We start from the raw sequence: 24,244 nt of genomic DNA on the forward strand, positions 1-24,244 counted from the left end.
TCCTTCCTTCCTTCCTTCCTTCCTTCCTTCCTTCCTTCCTTCCTTCCTTCCTTCCTTCCTTCCTTCCTTCCTTCCTTCCTTCCTTCCTTCCTTCCTTCCTTCCTTCCTTCCTTCCTTCCGCCCTATTCTCTCTGTCCTCTCTGTCTCTCTGCAGCTGATTGAGAACGGCCCTATCAACCATAGGATCTAGCTGTTATTCACCATGAACGTTGCTGTGTCTCCCATGGCCAGAGAGGCTGCCTCACCCATGATCACCTCCGTCACGCCCACCCTGGAGCCCAGCTTTGAGGAGGAGGCAGGCCCCAGCCCCAGCCAGGATGGTCTCTGTGGAGAAGGGCTGGCCCAGGAGAGGGACACGGCCCGGAGGTATCAGAACCAGAAGCCCCCTCCCCTGCACACAGGGGCGGACTGGAAGGTGGTGCTGCACCTGCCTGAGATTGAGACGTGGCTGAGGGCCACCACTGAGAGGGTCCGGGACCTCACACACTCTGTCCACCAGGACTCAGTCAACAAACACGTGGACGTACACCTAGTGCAGCTCAAGGTAAGAGGGACTAGACACTATAGGCTCTTATCTTATTATAATGATTATATTATGATTTCAGAGGGCCTAGTAGCAAAGGCCTGTTTTCACAAAGTGTCTCAGAATAGCAGCGCTGATCTACGAATGGTTTTCCCTTTTGAATAAGATTATATGGACAGGGAGTACCTGATCCTAGATCAGCACTCCTACTCTGAGATCCTTTGTGAATATGGACCCTGGTCCCAGATCTGTTTGGGCTGTTGTCTTGGTCCTGAGGTCATTGCCAGACAACAGACAGCACAAACTGATCTGGGACCAGCCTAGTATAGAACACCGTCAGATGCAGAATTGTCCAACATCACATCCCAGTATAATGACCCTGTAGGAGGAAGATGTGATTAGATGTAATGAGGGGAGCTGTACCTTCTCAGTAGCCTTGGAGATGGACTGGTCTGTCGTTGTGACGTAGCGAGGTCTGCAGTCAGACTCAATACTCAGGGTCTGTCCCAAATGGCACCATATTCCCTATATTGTGCACATCTTTTGACCAGGGCTCATATGGCTCTGGTCAAAAGCAGTGCACTATGTAGCGAATAGGTTGCCATTTGGGACGTAGCCTCGGATCAATGTAAAGAGAGAATCCATTCTCCCTCCCATCTCTAGTGCAGCAAAGTAGAGGCCAGCCAGTCCAGGCTAAGGCTGATGTGTGGTGATGAGTTGGCAGATAGCGGTTATTTTGCAGAAGGTTTTACTTGCAATGATGGTGATATGTGGTTGTTTTACAGTACCTACAGTGAGGGAAAAAAGTATTTGATCCCCTGCTGATTTTGTACGTTTGCCCACTGACAAAGAAATTATCAGTCTATAATTTTAATGGTAGGTTTATTTGAACAGTGAGAGACAGAATAACAACAAAAAAATCCAGAGAGACGCATGTCAAAAATGTTATAAATTGATTTGCATTTTAATGAGGGAAATAAGTATTTGACCCCCTCTCAATCAGAAAGATTTCTGGCTCCCAGGTGTCTTTTGTACAGGTAACGAGCTGAGATAAGGAGCACACTCTTAAAGGGAGTGCTCCTAATATCAGCTTGTTACCTGTATAAAAGACACCTGTCCACAGAAGCAATCAATCAATCAGATTCCAAACTCTCCACCATGGCCAAGACCAAAGAGCTCTCCAAGGATGTCAGGGACAAGATTGTAGACCTACACAAGGCTGGAATGGGCTACAAGACCATCGCCAAGCAGCTTGGTGAGAAGGTGACAACAGTTGGAAGAAACACAAAAGAACTGTCAATCTCCCTCGGCCTGGGGCTCCATGCAAGATCTCACCTCGTGGAGTTGCAATGATCATGAGAACGGTGAGGAATCAGCCCAGAACTACACGGGAAGATCTTGTCAATGATCTCAAGGCAGCTGGGACCATAGTCACCAAGAAAACAATTGGTAACACACTATGCCGTGAAGGACTGAAATCCTGCAGCGCCTGCAAGGTCCCCCTGCTCAAGAAAGCACATATACAGGCCCGTCTGAAGTTTGCCAATGAACATCTGAATGATTCAGAGGAGAACTGGGTGAAAGTGTTGTGGTCAGATGAGACCAAAATGGAGCTCTTTGGCATCAACTCAACTCGCCGTGTTTGGAGGAGGAGGAATGCTGCCTATGACCCCAAGAACACCATCCCCACCGTCAAACATGGAGGTGGAAACATTATGCTTTGTGGGTGTTTTTCTGCTAAGGGGACAGGACAACTTCATCGCATCAAAGGGACGATGGACGGGGCCATGTAAAGTAAATCAAATCAAATCAAATCAAATTGTATTGGCCACATGCGCCGAATACAACAGGTGCAGACATTACAGTGAAATGCTTACTTACAGCCCTTAACCAACAGTGCATTTATTTTTTATAAAAAAAGTAAAATAAAACAACAACAAAAAAGTGTTGAGAAAAAAAGTGCAGAAGTATAATACAAAAACAGTAGGGAGGCTATATATACAGGGGGGTACCGGTGCAGAGTCAATGTGCGGGGGCACTGGCTAGTTGAGGTAGTTGAAGTAATATGTACATGTGGGTAGAGTTAAAGTGACTATGCATAAATAATTAACAGAGTAGCAGCAGCGTAAAAAGATGGGGTGGGGGGTGGGGGTGGGGGGCAGTGCAAATAGTCCGGGTAGCCATGATTAGCTGTTCAGGAGCCTTATGGCTTGGGGGTAGAAGCTGTTGAGAAGTCTTTTGGACCTAGACTTGGCACTCCGGTACCGCTTGCCATGCGGTAGCAGAGAGAACAGTCTATGACTAGGGTGGCTGGAGTCTTTGACAATTTTGAGGGCCTTCCTCTGACACCGCCTGGTATAGAGGTCCTGGATGGCAGGAAGCTTGGCCCCAGTGATGTACTGGGCCGTACGCACTACCCTCTGTAGTGCCTTGCGGTCAGAGGCCAAGCAGTTGCCATACCAGGCGGTGATGCAACCAGTCAGGATGCTCTCGATGGTGCAGCTGTAGAATTTTTGAGGATCTGAGGACCCATGCCAAATCTTTTCAGTCTCCTGAGGGGGAATAGGCTTTGTCGTGCCCTCTTCACGACTGTCTTGGTGTGTTTGGACCATGATAGTTCATTGGTGATGTGAACACCAAGGAACTTGAAGCTCTCAACCTGTTCCACTACAGCCCCGTCGATGAGAATGGGGGCGTGCTCAGTCCTCTTTTTTTTCCTGTAGTCCACAATCATCTCCTTTGTCTTGGTCACATTGAGGGAGAGGTTGTTATCCTGGCACCACACGGCCAGGTCTCTGACCTCCTCCCTGTATGCTGTCTCATCGTTGTCAGTGATCAGGCCTACCACTGTTTTGTCGTCGGCAAACTTAATGATGGTGTTGGAGTCGTGCCTGGCCATGCAGTCATGGGTGAACAGGGAGTACAGGAGGGGACTGAGCACGCACCCCTGAGGGGCCCCTGTGTTGAGGATCAGTGTGGCAGATGTGTTGTTACCTACCCTTACCACCTGGGGGCGGCCCGTCAGGAAGTCCAGGATCCAGTTGCAGAGGGAGGTGTTTAGTCCCAGGATCCTTAGCTTAGTGATGAGCTTTGAGGGCACTATGGTGTTGAATGCTGAGCTGTAGTCAATGAATAGCATTCTCACGTAGGTGTTCCTCTTGTCCAGGTGGGAAAGGGCAGTGTGGAGTGCAATAGAGATTGCATCATCTGTGGATCTGTTGGGGCGGTATGCAAATTGGAGTGGGTCTAGGGTTTCTGGGATAATGGTGTTGATGTGAGCCATGACCAGCCTTTCAAAGCACTTCATGGCTACAGACGTCAGTACTACGGGTCGGTAGTCATTTAGGCAGGTTATCTTAGTGTCCTTGGGCACGGGGACTATGGTGGTCTGCTTGAAACATGTTGGTATTACAGACTCAGTCAGGGACATGTTGAAAATGTCAGTGAAGACACTTGCCAGTTGGTCAGCACATGCTCGGAGTACACGTCCTGGTAATCTGTCTGAATGTTGACCTGCTACGGAGAGCGTAATCACATAGTCATCCGGAACAGCTGGTGCTCTCATGCATGCTTCAGTGTTGCTTGCCTCGAAGTGAGCATAGAAGTGGTTTAGCTTGTCTGGAAGTCTTGTGTCACTGGGCAGCTCGCGGCTGTGCTTCCCTTTGTAGTCTGTAATAGTTTTCAAGCCCTGCCACATCCGACGAGCGTCAGAGCCGGTGTAGTACGATTCAATCTTAGTCCTGTATTGACTCTTTTCCTGTTTGATGGTTCGTCGGAGGGCATAGCGGGATTTCTTATAAGCGTCCGGGTTAGAGTCCTGCTCCTTGAAAGCGGCAGCTCTACCCTTTAGCTCAGTGCGGATGTTTCCTGTAATCCATGGCTTCTGGTTGGGGTATGTACGTACGGTCACTGTGGGGACGACATCATCGATGCACTTATTGATGAAGCCAGTGACTGATGTGGTGTACTCCTCAATGCTATCTGAAGAATCCTGGAACATGTTCCAGTCTGTGCTAGCAAAACAGTCCTGTAGCTTAGCATCTGCGTCAAATCTTGGGTGAGAACTTCCTTCCCTCAGCCAGGGCATTGAAAATGGGTCGTGGATGGGTATTCCAGCATGACAATGACCCAAAACACACGGCCAAGGCAACAAAGGAGTGGCTCAAGAAGAAGCACATTAAGGTCCTGGAGTGGCCTAGCCAGTCTCCAGACCTTAATCCCATAGAAAATCTGTGGAGGGAGCTGAAGGTTAGAGTTGCCAAACGTCAGGCTCGAAAACTTAATGACTTGGAGAAGATCTGCAAAGAGGAGTGGGACAAAATCCCTCCTGAGATGTGTGCAAACCTGGTGGCCAACTACAAGAAACGTCTGACCTCTGTGATTGCCAACAAGGGTTTTGCCACCAAGTACTAAGTCATGTTTTGCAGAGGGGTCAAATACTTATTTACCTCATTAAAATGCAAATCAATTTATAACATTTTTGACATGTGTTTTTCTGGATTTTTTTGTTGTTATTCTGTCTCTCACTGTTCAAATAAACCTACCATCAAAATTATAGACTGATCATGTCTTTGCCAGTGGGCAAACGTACAAAATCAGCAGGGGATCAAATACTTTTTTCCCTCACTGTAGCTTAGTTGAATGAAGGTACATGACTAAAATGTTAATGTAGACTACTGGGCTTAGTACTGAAGGCTGAAGGGCTCAAGCTCTGGGGGTATCTGGGGAGGTTCTCTCCTCTTTAGACTGGCAGATGCGTGCGTGTGTGTGTGTGTTTGTGTACAGATGTCTACAGATCAAGCTGATGGGGGTATCTATCTGGAGAAACTCTTCTCCCTCTAGACTGGCTGATCAGTGAGCTGATGGTCTTATTGGATTCTGTTAGAGGACCATGGTGGACCAGCTATCAGTAGCCCTCTAATTAGAACAGGAAATGGAGGAACATATTTAGTTCAGCTGCAGCCACCCTCAAAGCATTGGGAATGGCAGATTGTGTTTTCACAGCATTGGGATCTGGGCACTATTCACTAAGTATAAGAGTAGGAGTGCTACGATCAGTTTTGCCTTTTAAGTCATAATGAATAAGAGGATAGATTTTATCCTAGATCAGCACTCCTACTCTGAGACGTTTTGTGAAGCTTTGGGGTCAGTTTGCGATAAGAATCCCAGTACTTCTTACTGGAATAGTAAAACTCTAGTGCAGTGGTTCCCAAACTGTGGGGCGTGCCGGCAGGGAGGTGCGCATTTCAAAACTTTCAGTCCGGCTTTCAACTTACTCTTGAAAGTTGTAATAGTAGAAGGTGACATTTTGAAATTGGGTATTGCATCATCAGTATTCCTCTTGTCATGTCAGTCATTGCATATCTTAGAGAGCTATTTATAACCTGTCCGAAATGTCCAGATTAACTAGTCCATGTCAGCTAACGTTTTTTACCTACGTTTTTTAGCCCATAGATTTTGTAGTAATGTTCGAGACACTCAAATATTACATGAATACACATATAACATGGCAAAATGTATAGAATTGCAAGAAAATTAGCTTTAAAACTACAAAATGTTCTCTTCCCCATGACAAAATGTGTGGAATTGCAGGAAATAAGCTTTAAACCTGCAAAATTGGGATGTGAACAGTTTGTCATGAACAGTGCTTGTGCCCATAGAAATAGACGTTGTGCGCGTGCAGGGGGAGGGGCGCGGGATGTTGCCCAATGCTGGAAGGGGGGTCTGAGTAACATCGTTTGGAACCCCTGCTCTAGTGAAGTCTGAACATATGTTTTCATAGTGCAAAATGTCAAAAATCTACTCTGTGTTGTTTTTTCCATTACACTACCGGTTTGGTAACAAGTAGAAAAACGATTTACTAGTTTACTTCTCAACATGGTGACTGATGTGCTGTATATTTAGTCTGGTTTAGCGCTGCATGTGTTTTTAGCCAACTCCACTGACTATTGTTGTCATACTATACTTATCCCAGATACACTATATATACAAAAGTATGTGGACGCCCCTTCAAATTAGTGGATTTGGCTATTTCAGCCACACAAGTTGCTGACAAGTGTATGACATTGAGCACACAGCCATGCAATCTCCAGTAGAATGGCCTTACTGAAGAGCTCAGTGACTTTCAACGTGGCACCGTCATAGGATGCCACTTTTCCAACAACTCAGTTTGTCAAATTTCTGCTCTGCTAGAGCTGCCCCGGTCAACTGTAAGTGCTGTTATTGTGAAGTGGAAATGTCTAGGAACAACAGCGGCTCAGCCGTGAAGTGGTAGGCCACACAAAACGGACCACCGAGTGCTGTAGCACGTAGCACATTCAAATCATCTGTCGTTTGCAACACTCACTACCGAGTTGCAAACTGACTTGGAAGCTATGTCAGCACAAGAACTGTTCGTCGGGAGCTTCGAGAAATGGGTTTCCATGGCCGAGCAGCTGCACACAAGCCTAAGATCACCATGTGCAATTTCAAGCGTCAACTGGAGTGGTGTAAAGTAAGCCGCCATTGGACTCTGGAGCAGGGGAAACTCGTTCTCTGGAGTGATGAATCGCGCTTCACCATCTGGCAGTCTGACGGACGATTCTGGGTTTGGTGGATGCCAGGAGAACGCTACCTGCCCCAATGCCAACTGTAATGTTTGGTGGAGGAGGAATAATGGTCTGGGGCAGTTTTTCATGGTTCGGGCTAGGCCTCTTAGTTCCAGTGAAGGGAAATCTTAACGCTACAGCATACAATGGCATTCTAGACAATTCTGTGCTTCCAACTTTGTGGCAACAGTTTGGGGAAGGCCCTTTCCTGTTTCAGCATGACAATACCCCCATGCACAAAGTCAGTTCCATACAGAAATGGTTTGTTGAGATTGGTGTGGAAGAACTTGACTGGCTTGCACAGAGCCCTGACCTCAACCCCATCGAACACCTTTGGGATGAATTGGAAGGCCGACTGCGAGCTAGACCTAATCGCCCAACCCGACCTCACTAATGCTCTTGTGGCTTGAGTCCCCGCAGTAATGTCCCAACATCTAGTGTAAATCCTTCCCAGAAGAGTGGAGGCTGTTATTGCAGCAAAGGGGGGACCAACTCCATATTAATGCCCATGGTATTGGAATGAGATGTTCAAGCAGGTGTCCACATACTTTTGGTAATGTAGTGTATGTCAAAACACATCCAGATCTAATAATTGATTGGATTTATATAGTGCTTTTCTACCAACTGAGGTACTCAAAGTGCTTTACATACAGTGTATTCGGAAAGTATTCAGACCCCTTGACTTTTTCCACATTATGTTACGTTACAGCCTTATTCTAAAATTGATTAAATTGTTTTTTTCCTCATCAATCTACACACAATACCCTATAATGACAAAGCAAAAACAGGTTTTTATTAAGTTGTGCAAAAAAAAACTACTGATATTAGACCCTTTACTCAGTATTTTGTTGAAGCACCTTTGGCAGCAATTACAGCCTCGAGTCTTCTTGGGTATGACACTACAAGCTTGGCACACCTGTATTTGGGGAGTTTTTCCCATTCTTTGTAGATCCTCTCAAGCTCTGTCAGGTTGGATGGTGAGCCTCGCTGCACAGCTATTTTCAGCTCTCACCAGAGATGTTCGATCGGGTTCAAGTCCGGGCTCTGGCTGGGCCATTCAAGGACATTCAGAGACTTGTCCCGAAGCCACTCCTGTGTTGTCTTGGCTGTGTGCTTAGGGTCGTTGTCCTGTTGGAATGTGAACCTTTGCCCCAGTCTGAGGTTCTGAGCGCTCTGGAGCAGGTTTTCATCAATGATCTCTCTGTAGTTTTCTCTGTTAATCTTTCCCTCGATCCTGACTAGTCTCCCAGTCCCTGCCGCTGAAAAACATCCCCACAGCATGATGCTGCCACCACCATGCTTCACCGTAGGGATGGTGCCAGGTTTCCTCCAGACGTGACGCTTGGCATTTAGGCCAAAGAGTTCAATCTTGGTTTCATCAGACCAGAGAATCTTGTTTCTCATGGGCTGAGAGTCCTTTAGGTGCCTTTTGGCAAACTCCAAGCGGGCTGTCATGTGCCTTTTACTGAGGAGTGGCTTCCATCTGGCCACTCTACCATAAAGGCTTGATTGATGGAGTGCTGCAGAGATGGTTGTCCTTCTGGAAGGTTCTCCCATCTCAACAGAGGAACTCTGGAGCACTCCATCAATCAAGCCTTTATGGTAGAGTGGCCAGATGGAAGCCACTCCTCAGTAAAAGGCACATGACAGCCCGCTTGGAGTTTGCCAAAAGGCTTTTCCACATTTTGTTACGTTACAGCCTTATTATAAAATGGATTAAATCAATTGTTTTCCTCATCAATCTACACACAATACCCCCTAATGACAATGCGAAAACAGGTTTGTAGAAATTTTTCAAATGTATTCAAAATAAAAAACAGAAATACCTTATTTACATAAGTATTCAGACCCTTTGCTATGAGACTTGAAATTGAGCTCAGGACTCTCAGACCATGAGAAACAAGATTCTCAGATCTGATGAAACCAAGATTGAACTCTTTGGCCTCACTGCCAAGCGTCACGTCTGGAGGAAACCTGGCACCATCCCTTCGATGAAGCATGGTGGTGGCAGCATCATGCTCTGGGGATGTTTTTCAGCGGCAGGGACTGGGAGACTAGTCAGGTTCGAGGGAAAAATGAACGGAGCAAAGTACAGAGAGATCATTGATGAAAACCTGCACCAGAGCGCTCAGGACGTCAAAACTGGGGGAGAAGGTTCACCTTCCAACAGGACAACGACCCTAAGCAAAAAGCCAAGACAACGCAGGAGTTGCTTCGGGTAAAGTCTCTGAATGTCCTTGAGTGGCCCAGCCAGATCCCGGACTTGAACCCGATCGAACATCTCTGGAGAGACCTGAAAATAGCTGTGCAGCAATGCTCCCCATCCAACCTGACAGAAGATCTGCAGAGAAAAATGTGAGAAACTCCCCAAATACAGGTGTGCCAATCTTGTAGCGTCATACCCAAGAAGACTCAAGGCTGTATTCGCTGCCAAAGGTGCTTCAACAAAGTACTGAGTAAAGGGTCTGAATACTTACAGTACCCGTCAAATGTTTGGACACACCTACTCATTCCAGGGTTTTTCTTTATTTTGACTATTTTCTACATTGTAGAATAATAGTGAAGACATCAAAACTATGAAATAACACATATGGAAGCATGTAGTAATCAAAAAAGTGTTAAACAAATCAAAATATATTTTATATTAGAGATTCTTCAAATAGCCACCCTTTGCCTTGATGATAGCTTGCAGACTTGGCATTCTCTCAACCAGATTCACCTGGAATGCTTTTCCAACAGTCTTGTTGGCTGCTTTTCCTTCACTCTGCGGTCCAACTCACAACTCATCCCAAACCATCTCAATTGGGTTGAGGTCGGGTGATTGTGCAGGCCAGGTCATCTGATGCAGCACTCCATCACTCTCCTTCTTGTTCAAATAGCCCTTACACAGCCTGGAGGTGTGTTGGGTCATTGTACTGTTGAAAAATAAATGACTGTCCCACTAAGCGCAAACCAGATGGGATGGTGTATCGCTGCAGAATGCTGTGGTAGCCATGCTGGTTAAGTGTGCCTTGAATTATAAATAAATCATTGATAGTGTCACCAGCAAAGCACCCACACTCCGTCACACCTCCTCCTCCGTGCTTCACGGTGGGAACCACACATGCGGAGATCATTCGTTCACCTACTCTGTGTCTCACAAAGATACGGCGGTTGGAACCAAAAATCTCATCCGACCAAAGAACAGATCTCCACCAGTCTAATTTCCATTGCTCGTGTTTCTTGGCCCAAGCAAGTCTCTTCTTCTTATTGGTGTCTTTTTAGTAGTGGTTTCTTTGCAGCAATTCGACCATGAAGGCTTGATTCACGCAGTGTCCTCTGAATAGTTGATGTTGAGATGTCTGTTACTTGAACTCTGTGAAGCATTTATTTCGGCTGCAATCTGAGTTGCAGTTAACTCTAATTAACTTATCCTCTGCAGCAGAGGTAACTCTGGGTCTTCCATTCCTGTGGCAGTCCTCATGAGAGACAGTTTCATCATAGCTCTTGATGGTTTTTGTGACTGGACTTGAAGAAACTTTCAAAGTTCTTGAAATCTTCCAGAATGACTGACTTTCATGTCTTAAAGTAATGATTGACTGTCGTTTCTCTTTGCTTATTTGAGCTGTTCTTGCCATAATATGGACTTGGTCTTTTACCAAATAGGGCTATCTTCTGTATACCACCCTACCTTGTCACAACACAAATGATTGGCTCAAACGCATCCACAAATTAACTTTTAAGAAGGCACACCTGTTAATTGAAATGAATTCCAAATGACTACCTCATGAAGCTGGTTGAGAGAATGCCAAGAGTGTGCAAAGCTGTCATCAAAGCAAAGGATGGCTATTTGAAGAATCTCAAATATATTTTGATTTGTTTAACACTTTTTTGGTTACTAAACTCAGCAAAAAAAGAAATGTCCCCCTTTCAGGATCCTCTTTCAAAGATAAAAATCCAAATAACTTCACAGATCTTAATTGTAAAGGGTTTAAACACTTTTTCCTGACGGTAGGCAATTAAGGTCACAGTTATGAAAACATAGGACACTAAAGAGGCCTTTCTACTGACTCTGAAAAACACCAAAAGAAAGATGCCCAGGGTCCCTGCTCATCTGCGTGTACGTGCCTTAGGCATGCTGCAAGAAGGCATGAGGACTGCAGATGTGGCCAGGGCATTAAATTGCAATGTCCGTACTGTGAGACGCCTAAGACAGCGCTACAGGGAGACAGAACGGACAGCTGATCGTCCTTGCAGTGGCAGACCACGTGTAACAACCCCTGCACAGGATCGGTACATCCGAACATCACACCTGCGGGACAGGTGCAGGATGGCAACAACAACTGCCCGAGTTACACCAGGAACCCACAATCCCTCCATCAGTGCTCAGACTGTCCGCAATAGGTTGAGAGAGGCTGGACTGAGGGCTTGTAGGCCTGTTGTAAAGCAGGTCCTCACCAGACATCACAGGCAACAACGTCGCCTATGGGCACAAACCCGCTGTCGCTGGACCTGACAGGACTGGCAAAAAGTGCTCTTCACTGACGAGTCGCGGTTTTGTCTCACCAGGGGTGATGGTCGGATTCGCGTTTATCGTCGAAGGAATGAGCGTTACACCGAGGCCTGTACTCTGGAGTGGGATCGATTTTGGAGGTGGAGGGTCCGTCATGGTCTGGGGCGGTGTGTCACAGCATCATCGGACTGAGCTTGTTATCATTGCAGGCAATCTCAACGCTGTGCGTTACAGGGAAGACATCCTCCTTCCTCATGTGGTACCCTTCCTGCAGGCTCATCCTGACATGAACCTCCAGCATGACAATGCCACCAGCCATACTGGTCATTCTGTGCGTGATTTCCTGCAAGACAGGAATGTCAGTGTTCTTCCATGGCCAGCGGAGAGCCCGGATCTCAATCCCATTGAGCACATCTGGGACCTGTTGGATCGGAGGGTGAGGGCTAGGGCCATTCCCCCCAGAAATGTCTGGGAACTTGCAGGTGCTTTGGTGGAAGAGTGGGGTAACATCTCACAGCAAGAACTTGCAAATCTGGTGCAGTCCATGAGGAGGAGATGCACTGCAGTACTTAATGCAGCTGGTGGCCACACCAGATACTGACTGTTACTTTTGATTTTGACCCCATCCTTTGTTCAGGGACACATTATTCAATTTCTGTTAGTCGCATGTCTGTGGAACTTGTTCAGTTTATGTCTCAGTTGTTGAATCTTGTTATGTTCATACAAATATTTACACATGTTAAGTTTGCTGAAAAGAAACGCAGTTGACAGTGAGAGGACCTATCTTTTTTTGCTGAGTTTACATGATTCCATATGTTATTTCACAGTTTTGATGTTTTCACTATTATTGTACTATGTAAAAAATTTTACAAATAAAGAAAAACCCTTGAATGAGTAGGTGTGTCCAAACTTTTGACTGTTAGTACATATATGTATATGTGTGTATATATATGTATATGTGTGTGTATATATGTATATGTGTGTGTATATATAAATATATATGTGTGTGTGTGTATATATATATATATATATATATATATATATATATATATATATATACACATACACGCACACAGTGGGGAGAACAAGTATTTAATACACTGCTGATTTTGCAGGTTTTCCTACTTACAAAGCATGTAGAGGTCTGTAATCTTTATCATAGGTACACTTCAACTGTGAGAGACGGAATCTAAAACAAAAATCCAGAAAATCACATTGTATGATTTTTAAGTAATTAATTTGCATTTTATTGCATGACATAAGTATTTGATACATCAGAAAAGCAGAACTTAAAATTTGGTACAGAAACCTTTGTTTGCAATTACAGAGATCATAAGTTTCCTGTAGGTCTTGACCAGGTTTGCACACACTGCAGCAGGGATTTTGGCCCACTCCTCCATACAGATCTTCTGCAGATCCTTCAGGTTTCGGGGCTGTCGCTGGGCAATACGGACTTTCAGCTCCCTCCAAAAATGTTCTATTGGGTTCAGGTCTGGAGACTGGCTAGGCCACTCCAGGACCTTGAGATGCTTCTTACGGAGCCACTCCTTAGTTGCCCTGGCTGTGTGTTTCGGGTCGTTGTCATGCTGGAAGACCCAGCCACAACCCATCTTCAATGCTCTTACTGAGGGAAGGAGGTGGTTGGCCAAGATCTCGCGATACATGGCCCCAACCATCCTCCCCTCAATACGGTGCAGTCATCCTGTCCCCTTTGCAGAAAAGCATCCCCAAATAATGATATTTTCACCTCCATGCTTCACGGTTGGGATGGTGGTCTTGGGATTGTACTCATCCTTCTTCTTCCTCCAAACACGGCAAGTGGAGTTTAGACCAAAAAGCTCTATTTTTGTCTCATCAGACCACATGACCTTCTCCCATTCCTCCTCTGGATCATCCAGATGGTCATTGGCAAACTTCAGACGGGCCTGGACATGCGCTGGCTTGAGCAGGGGGACCTTGCGTGCGCTGCAGGACTTTAATCCATGACGGCGTAGTGTGTTACTAATGGTTTCCTTTGAGACTGTGGTCCCAGCTCTCTTCAGGTCATTGACCAGGTCCTGCCGTGTAGTTCTGGGCTGATCCCTCACCTTCCTCATGATCATTGATGCCCCACGAGGTGAGATCTTGCATGGAGCCCCAGACCGAGGGTGATTGACCGTCATCTTGAACTTCTTCCATTTTCTAATTATTGTGCCAAGAGTTGTTGCCTTCTCACCAAGCTGCTTGCCTATTGTCCTGTAGCCCATTCCAGCCTTGTGCAGGTATACACCCTTTGTTGGCAATGACACAGGTCAAACGTTTTCTGTAAGTCTTCACAAGGTTTTCACACACTGTTGCTGGTATTTTGGCCCATTCCTCCATGCAGATCTCCTCTAGAGCAGTGATGTTTTGGGGCTGTCGCTGGGCAACACAGACTTTCAACTCCCTCCAAAGATTTTCTATGGGGTTGAGATCTGGAGACTGGCTAGGCCACTCCAGGACCTTGAAATGCTTCTTATGAAGCCACTCCTTCGTTGCCCGGGCGGTGTGTTTGGGATCATTGTCATGCTGAAAGACCCAGCTACGTTTCATCTTCAATGCCCTTGCTGATGGAAGGAGGTTTTCACTCAAAATCTCACGATACATGGTCCCATTCATTCTTTCCTTTACACGGATCAGTCGTCCTGGTCCCTTTGCAGAAAAACAGCCCCAAAGCATGATGTTTCCACCCCCATGCTTCACAGTAGGTATGGTGTTCTTTGGATGCAACTCAGCATTCTTTGTCCTCCAAACACGACGAGTTGAGTTTTTACCAAAAAGTTATATTTTGGTTTCATCTGACCATATGAGATTCTCCCAATCCTCTTCTGGATCATCCAAATGCACTCTAGCAAACTTCAGACGGGCCTGGACATGTACTGGCTTAAGCAGGGGGATACGTCTGGCACTGCAGGATTTGAGTCCCTGGCGGCGTAGTGTGTTACTGATGGTAGGCTTTGTTACTTTGGTCCCAGCTCTCTGCAGGTCATTCACTATGTCCCCCCGTGTGGTTCTGGGATTTTTGCTCACCGTTCTTGTGATCATTTTGACCCCACGGGGTGAGATCTTGCGTGGAGCCCCAGATCGAGGGAGATTATCAGTGGTCTTGTATGTCTTCCATTTCCTAATAATTGCTCCCACAGTTGATTTCTTCAAACCAAGCTGCTTACCTATTGCAGATTCAGTCTTCCCAGCCTGGTGCAGGTCTACAATTTTGTTTCTGGTGTCCTTTGACAGCTCTTTGGTCTTGGCCATAGTGGAGTTTGGAGTGTGACTGTTTGAGGTTGTGGACAGGTGTCTTTTATACTGATAACAAGTTCAAACAGGTGCCATTAATACAGGTAACAAGTGGAGGACAGAGGAGCCTCTTAAAGAAGAAGTTACAGGTCTGTGAGAGCCAGAAATCTTGCTTGTTTGTAGGTGACCAAATACTTATTTTCCACCATAATTTGCAAATAAAGTCATTAAAAATCCTACAATGTGATTTTCTGGAGAAAAAAATTCTCAATTTGTCTGTCATAGTTGACGTGTACCTATGATGAAAATTACAGGCCTCTCTCATCTTTTTAAGTGGGAGAACTTGCACAATTGGTGGCTGACTAAATACTTTTTTTCCCCACTGTATATATAGGCAGGACCTGGTCAATGACCTGAAGAGAGCTGGGACCACAGTCTCAAAGAAAACCATTAGTAACACACTACGCCGTAATGGATTAAAATCCTGCAGCGCACGCAAGGTCCCCCTGCTCAAGCCAGCGCATGTCCAGGCCCGTCTGAAGTTTGCCAATGACCATCTGGATGATCCAGAGGAGGAATGGAAGAAGGTCATGTGGTCTGATGAGACAAAAATAGAGCTTTTTGGTCTAAACTCCACTAGCCGTGTTTGGAGGAAGAAGAAGGATGAGTACAACCCCAAGAACACCATCCCAACCGTGAAGCATGGAGGTGGAAACATCATTCTTTGGGGATGCTTTTCTGCAAAGGGGACAGGACGACTGCACCGTATTGAGGGGAGGACGGATGGGGCCATGTATCGCGAGATCTTGGCCAACAACAACCTTCCCTCAGTAAGAGCATTGAAGATGGGTCGTGGCTGGGTCTTCCAGCATGACAACGACCCGAAACACACAGCCAGGGCAACTAAGGTGTGGTTCCGTAAGAAGCATCTCAAGGTCCTGGAGTGGCCTAGCCAGTCTTCAGACCTGAACCCAATAGAAAATCTTTGGAGGGAGCTGAAAGTCCGTATTGCCCAGCTACAGCCCCGAAACCTGAAGGATCTGGAGAAGGTCTGTATGGAGGAGTGGGCCAAAATCCCTGCTGCAGTGTGCAAACTTGGTCAAGACCTACAGGAAACATATGATCTCTGTAATTGCAAACAAAGGTTTCTGTACCAAATATTAAGTTCTGCTTTTCTGATGTATCAAATACTTATGTCATGCAATAAAATGCAAATTATTTACTTAAAAATCATACAATGTGATTTTCTGGATTTTTGTTTTAGATTCCGTCTCTCACAGTTGAAGTGTACTTATGATAAAAATTACAGACCTCTACATGCTTTGTAAGTAGGAAAACCTGCAAAATCGGCTGTGTATCAAATACTTGTTCTCCCCACTGTATATATATATATATATATATATATATATATATATATATATATATATAATGTATATATAATGTATATATATATATATGTATATGTGTGTGTGTATATATATGGAATAGGGTTCCATTTGGGATGCATCTTTTTTGTTGACAATAGTGTGCCTGCATGAAGGATGAAAGGCAAATGTAATGCCTTCATAACCCTAGTCTTTAGTTGTGTAATCCCTGCTCAATCAACTGTGAAGCTTTAAAATCATTTCACTTCAGCTTGAATGGAAAAATTGTTATTTTAATCTCTTTTATAAATGCACTGATCTTGTCTTTACCAGCCTCGTTTACTGTAGAGAAAGACCTTTATTACAGTTTTTCCCAATTGCTAAAACACAAATTTGCCTACTAGGCTGGTTTTATCAAAATACTTAACACAATTCACAAAACCACACACCCAAACTGCAAAATACCTCATATCCTGCAAAATGAAGCACTGCAACCAAAACTACATATAGCATTATCAAAATCAAACGTTTGCACGAAATGGCACACACTTCATTGATATTACCCGATTTTTGTCTAACCAATGCTTTTCATTTTCAGTGCTTTTCATTATCAGTGCTTTTCATTATATTGGGCATAATGAAAAGCACTGTCATCTTTAGTATGCTTTGCCATAATACTAAAATAGTTCAAAAATTAGAAAATTCTTCAGATTGTTCACATGCACAGAAATATTTGCAGATACACACTCATGCTGTTGAAACATTTTTATTTTTCACCAAACAAGTCAGTGCAACATATGCACAGCAGATATATTTACATTGGACTGAACAAAAATATGCTCACAAAAAACAGTAAACTGAAAAAGAAAATTGCAGAAAAAAAATATATATAAAAAAAAGAGGCAAGTAAAATAATTAGGCAGCATCTTGCCGCACAGCTGGGTCTGGCCACAACGCCTCGTCCACATCACAGGCAATATCTTCCCTTGCCAGACATCGAGGGAAGAAGCGCCTTGAGTGCCTTATCCATCCCTGAATCGCACCCACATCAATCTCATCACATGCCTCTTCCATAGCCTGCACAAGAGGCATGCGCACAAAGGGCTGCCGGTCGTATACCTTCCACCGCCATGCCGAAAATAACTCTTCTATGGGGTTCAGAAATGGTGAGTATGGTGGAAGGTATTGCACGAGAAATGGTGGGTGGTCAGCAAACCAGTTTTGGACTGGGGCTGCACGATGAAAGCTCACGTTGTCCCATACTACAACGTACCGGGTTCTTTGATGGTCTGCATCATTCATACGCTCTGGTGGTATGAGAATGTTGTGGAGTCTGTCCAAAAATGTGAGAATATGGGCTGTGTTGAACATTTGGCCCTTTCCTCCACCATGGTTGCGTCTCTCAGTCCTTTAAAAAAAAAAAAAAAAAAATCCCCTTTTCCATTTCCCCTTTTCCTGTTAGTGCTGCTGAGCCATCATGTAGGCCATATTCCGGTGACTAGGCCAGTCAGAGAGGCGTAGTCAGCCCGACGGTCCCAACCTTCACATTATAAAGTACACACTGGTGACCTGAAGCTTTGGACCCGTCCCAATCACTTTCTCCAACCTTTCAGTAGATGGATAGTCTAGCTACCTCTACCTGCCTGGGTCTGAAATGGCACTCTATTCTCTATGTAGTACACTACCTTTGACCAGGGAATGAAAGTAGTGCACTATATCGGGAATAGGGGGACATTTCAGATGCACCCATGCCTGCTTACAGACAGATCTCTCCTTTCTCCAGCTGAAGCTGCGCATTGTCTGTCTGTGGGGAATGCCGAGCATGTGACCTCATGATTCAGTATCTGGTCCCGTATTCACAAAGCGCTCAGAGTAGAAGTGCTGATGTAGGATCAGGTTTACCTTTCATGCCATAATCATTTTAGTCATTTTAGCAGACGCTCTTATCCAGAGTGACTTACAGTTAGTGAGTGCATACATTTTTCATACTTCATAATGAATAAGACAAGGACTTGACCCTAGATCAGCACTCTGAGACAATTTGTGAATATGGGCCCTGGTTCTGAGATAGAGTGACTGACTTCTTTGTTGCTGTGGTTTGCTTCCCATGAGACAGTGACTCAGACAGGCTGACATATTGCCTGGCCAGGGCTCCTCTGGCTCAGTGTCATCGATAAAGATGTATTCCCAGCCAAATACGCACCCCACCCCCCCAAACCAGAGTATAATGGTCTCCCTGCTATAAAACAGTGTTTCCCAACTCCAGTCCTCCAGTACCCCCAACAGCACGCATTTTTTTGTAGCCCGGGACAAGCACACCTGATTCAACTTGTCAACTAATCATCAAGCCCTCAATGAGTTGAATCAGGTGAGTTTGTCCGGGGCTACATCAACAACGTGTGCTGTAGGGGGTCCTGGAGGACTGGAGCTGGGAAACGGTGCTCTAAAAGGTGTTTTACAACAGAGATTAAAATGTTGCGTTGTTGATTCAGCATGTAGGCTATTCTTTGTGATCTCCTGTAGTGGTGCAGCTAGTATGCATTCATGAAGCTGTATATTAAATAGCAATTGTTTACTTGAGTGTTAAAGTTTAGATGGAGTCTGTGTTGTTGTTGTTATCTGATCTTCAAACAATGTGACCCAAATCACAAAATTACCCAAATCACGCATCTCTCTTTCCTTTATCATAATCTGTCTCTTTCTCTCCTTCTTCTTTCTCTCCTGCTCTCAGCTGATAGGGTATGACATATTTGTTGATTTGCCAATCCTGTTATATCCCTCAGTATGTCTCCTTTCCTCCGCCTTTCAGTCAAATCCCGTAAACTCAGTCTCCCTCAATCTATTTGAACCCACGACTTGACCAGCTGGAATGACCCCTGTAATCAATATTATCAAATAACACAACATGTCATTCTGTTGCCAGAGTGTATTCTTTGGACTTTCAGGATGAGCGTGTCTGTTTTGACGCAATTTCTGTTTGGATTCACTGGTAAAGTCTGCCATCTAGTGGGGTTTGGTGGACATGTTACAATGTTATAATATTCACTGACTCATTTACATTTTACATTAACATTTTAGTAATTTAGCAGACGCTCTTATCCAGAGCGACTTACAGTATTGAGTTCATACATTTTCATAATTGTTTTTGCACTGGTCCCCCGTGGGAATCAAACCCACAACCCTTGCGTTGCAAGCACCATGCTCTACCAACTGAACTACACGGGACCTTTCAGTTCAGTAGGTGGCCCTTTTAAAGACAGACAGGCCATTGCTTTTGATTGAATTTGAAATTTTAGCTTTGAAAGGGAATCCTGTATATAAATACATTGATTGGTACAGGCTGTTGATGCTGAAATGTCTCTTTCGATAATGACACACATCATGATGCCACAAGTATTCTCATTGCATGTAGTTCTCCTTATTCAGCCTATGGTCTTGAAGTAGTTTGTTTTTCTCATTAGCTTTGTGACCAATTGTTTGTTAAAAGGTCTGATGAAAGGGCTATGTTCCAGCATCTATCCCCATCTCCATCCCAGCCTGCCCTCCCTGCATTCATCCCTGCCTTTGTCTAGTCTATTTTTAGGAGGCCTGGGGCCTTTTGTCGTAGTCATGGCCCGTATTCACAAAGTGTCTCAGAGTAGAAAATTGGTGGTAAGTGCTGAGAATAGAGACATTTTACTCCTACTCTTATGGGTCAAAATTAAAGCTTTGCATGAAGCCATAAGAGTCACACCAAGTAGACAGATATTTAGGACAGTGTTTTAAGGAACACAGTCCGGCTTTAAACGTACTCTTGAAAGTTGTAATAGTAGAATGCACAAGGTGCAACTTTTAAATGAGGTAGTGCATCATCAGTTCCTCTTGTCATGTTAGTTAATGCATATGTTAGAGAGCTATTTATAACTTGTCAGAAATGTCCAGATCAACTAGCCCATGTCAGCTAATGTTTTTTATTTTGTTTTTTTAGCCCATAGATATTGTTGTAATTTTTTTTGTCCCTCAAATATCACATGAATACACATTAGACATGGCAAAATGTATAGAATTGCAAGAACATTTGCTTTAAAACTGCAAAATGTTCTTTGCACCCTATGACAAAATGTATAGAATTGCAGGAAATAAGCTTTCTCTCCACCAACAAGAGGGGTGTGAACAGTTTGTCATGAACAGTGCTTGTGCCCATAGAAATAGACGTGGCGCGTGCGCGCTCGGGATGTTCCCCAATGCTGGAAGGGAGGCCTGAGTGAAAACGTTTAGGAGCCCCTGATTTAGGACACCTCATGAGCTGTCTTAACCAGTTAAGAGTTACCAGCAGGTGTGTTTATTAATAGAAAAATGCAGCGAGTCAGTGGTTCCTGCGCCACATGCAATTGCTTTTGAGTTGTTAAAATAATGTTTTGATATTTCTATATGATCATCCATAAATAATCTAGACCTACATGCAACATTATCGCTTTTGACAATGATTTCGTATGATGCCTAAATACTTATAACCGCCCTAGACTAATAAATAAATATGTTTTTCTTTCGATTATTTAATTACCTACATCATGTTATTTCAAGTTATCCATTTGGAGCGCAACATCACGTTGTTGTCTAAATTGGGCATGCCTATAAATTGGGCAATTGAAGGCATCTAGGGCTTATGTTAACTTTGATTGTGTTCGATGAAAATGATAGACCTTTCAAATGTTGTATGCAACATTATCTGCAATTGACTTGATGCCTATACTGTGCCAAAGTGGAGTTGTTAAACTGGAGTGACGAGTGTGTTGATATAATGGTCATTATTGTGAAATTTTGCTTTTAACAACCATCAGAATTTGTTAAAAAATGGTTATGCATGCCAACATATTAGGCAATAATTAAGAGTAGGCAAAGTGATTGTGTCAGGTGAAAATTATCTAAAGTTTTACCATTGCAACATTTGATGTACAGTCACATTCACTGTGGTTGTCTGAAGCGACGCTTGTTCACAGCTAGCGATGCCTCATCGCAGTTGGTTATTCCCCAATTTGCAACAATGGCAATGAGCATCATCTCTATTTCCTTTGCGGTACCTCATTGTCGTGATTACCAGCTGAGATAAACTTGTATGAGTTAATTTTACTCCTGGCTCAGAGTTTGTCTGGGCAGTGTCTTATTATCCTAAAACCTACTCTGAGCTGGGAGTTTTTTTTGTTTCATGGGCCCTGACCTTTCCGTTGTATGATGGCAGATTTTTTCAATTATAACCATGGAACATAGACCCTGCTGGAGCCAGCCCTAACACTGTCACAAAGAGTAGGCTTAGGAAATACAGAACTGCAGTTATAGCAGTTATGATAAATATATAAGGAGAAGGGGGCAGTTATGATAACGGCAAGCAACAAGCAACACTGAAGCATGCATGAGTGCACCAGCTGTTCCGAGCGACTGTGTGATCATGCTCGCCGTAGCCGACGATAGTAAGACGTTTTAAACAGGTCAACGTTCACAAGGCCGCAGACGGATTACCAGGACGTGTACTCTGAGCATGTGCTGACCAACTGGCAAGTGTCTTCACTGACATTTTCAACCTGTCCCTGGCCGAGTCTGTAATACCTACATGTTTCAAGCAGACCATCATAGTCCCTGTGCCCAAGAACACCAAGGTAACCTGCCTAAATGACTACCGACCCATAGCACTCACATCTGTAGCCATGAAGTGCTTTGAAAGGCTGGTCATGGCTCACATCAACACCATCATCCCAGAAACCATAGACCCACTCCAATTTGCATACCGCCCCAACAGATGCACAGATGACGCAATCTCTATTGCACTCAACACTGCCCTTTCCCATTTGGACAAAAGGAACAGCTATGCGAGAATGCTGTTCATTGACTACAGCTCAGCGTTCAATACCATAGTGCCCTCAAAGCTCATCACTAAGCTAAGGACCCTGGGACTAAACACCTCCTTCTGCAACTGGATCCTGGACTTCCTGACGGGCCACCCCCAGGCGGTAAGGGTAGGCAACAACACATCTGCCACGCTGATCCTCAACACTGGGGCTCCTCAGGGGTGCGTGCTTAGTCCCCTGCTGTACTCCCTGTTCACCCATCACTGTGTGGCCAAGCACAACTCCAACACCATCATTACGTTTGCCGACCAAACAACGGTGTTAGGCCTGATCACCGACAACGATGAGACAGCCTATAGGGAGGAGGTCAGAGACCTGGAAGTGTGGTGCCAGGACAACAACCTCTCCCTCAACGTGATCAAGACAAAGGAGATGATCGTGGACTACAGGAAAAGGAGAGCAGAACACGCCCCCATTCTCATTGACGGGCTGTAGTGAAGCAGGTTGAGAGCTTCAAGTTCCTTGGTGTCCACATCACAAACAAACTATCATGGTCCGAACACACCAAGACAGGCGTGAAGAGGGCACGACCACACCTATTCCCCCTCAGGAGACTGAAAAGATTTGGCATGGGTCCTCAGATCCTCAAAAAGTTCTACAGCTGCACCATCGAGAGCATCCTGACTGGTTGTATCACCGCCTGGTATTGCAACTGCTTGGCAGAGGGTAGTGCACTACAGAGGGTAGTGCGTACGGCCCAGTACATCACTGTGGCCAAGCTTCCTGCCATCCAGGACATCTATACCAGGCGGTGTCAGAGGAAGGTCATATAAATTGCCAAAGACTCCAGCAACCCTAGTCATAGACTGTTCTCTCTGCTACTGCATGGCAAGTGGTACCGGAGCTCCAAGTCTAGGTCCAAAAGGCTTCTTAACAGCTTCTACCCCTAAGCCATAAGACTGCTGAACAGCTAATCAAATGGCTACCCCCTGTATATAGCCCTGTTATTGTTATTTTATTGTTGCTCTTTTATTTTTTACTTTAGTTTATTTAGTAAATATTATTCTTAACTCTTATTTTTCTTAACTGCATTGTTGGTTAAGGGCTTGTAACTAAGCACTTCACAGTAAGGTCTACACCTGTTGTATTCGGTGTAGCCATGAAGCCATGAATAAAATTTGATTTGATATAAGGAGAGGGGTTAACACAATTTTACCCTTTCCATAAAACTAGATTGAGTTGACTGCTTAAGCAATCTGTTATAGTGCTCTATATAACAAAGACATAACATCAGTTTCACTATGTTCATGGTGTTAGAAATGAAGGAGGTTGTTACTATAGTGATACATTGAGTGTTTGGAGAGAATCCTGCAGTGAAGTTCTTGTAGATGTAGACAATATGTGATTGAAAATAAGTCAATGTTTATACTGCCCTTAGCTGTTATATAGCTGTTACTGTATATCACCAGGTCTCAGTAAGAGAGCCTTGCTAAGGCCTGGCTACTGCATCTAGCAGCTGCATGTAGAATGTTGAGTGTGTGTGTATTTGTATTTATTAAGGATTAAGGGTCCAGCAAAATTAAGGCAGTTATACCATTTTTAAAACATTACAATACATTCACAACAGATTTCACAACACATTATTGTGTGCCCTCAGGCCTCTACTCTACTACCACATATCTACAACACAAACTCTATCTGTACGTGTGTGTATAATGCGTATGTTATCGTATGTGTGTATGCATGTGTCTGTGCCTGTGTTTGTGTTGCTTCACAGTCCCCGCTCTTCCATAAGGTGTATTTTTTTCTGTTTTTTCATATCTAATTTTACTGCTTGCATGAGTTACTTGATGTGGAATAGAGTTCCATGTAGTCATGGCTCTATGTAATACTGTGTGCCTTCCATAGTCTGTTCTGGACTTGGGGACTGTGAAGAGACCTCTGGTGGCATGTCTTGTGGGGTATGCATGGGTGTCTGAGCTGTGTGCCAGTAGTTCAAACGGACAGCTCGGTGCATTGATGAAGTCAATCTCTCCTCCACTTTGAGCCAGGAGAGATTGACATGCATATTATGAATGTTAGCTCTCCCTGTACTTTTAAGGGCCAGCCATGCTGCCCTGTTCTGAGCCAATTCCAAAGTCCCTCTTTGTGGAAACTGACCACACGACTGAACAGTAGTCCAGGTGCGACAAAACTACGGC

General features: G+C 44.6%; 1 protein-coding gene across 1 annotated transcript in view; it reads left to right on the forward strand.

Moving 5' to 3' along the window:
• Positions 1–202: 202 nt before the first annotated feature.
• The window catches only part of LOC311102973 (A-kinase anchor protein 6-like), a gene marked incomplete at both ends in the record, with an annotated part of 205,347 nt that continues 181,305 nt past the window's right edge, over positions 203–24,244 (forward strand). Inside the window, one exon of the mRNA XM_084144478.1 lies at positions 203–544. Coding sequence (XP_084000604.1) covers positions 203–544 — 342 coding nt within the window. The remainder of the gene's footprint in view (positions 545–24,244) is intronic.

The sequence above is a fragment of the Coregonus lavaretus genome (assembly GCF_964263955.1).
Source record: "Coregonus lavaretus genome assembly, chromosome: 27".
Classification (NCBI taxonomy): domain Eukaryota; kingdom Metazoa; phylum Chordata; class Actinopteri; order Salmoniformes; family Salmonidae; genus Coregonus; species Coregonus lavaretus.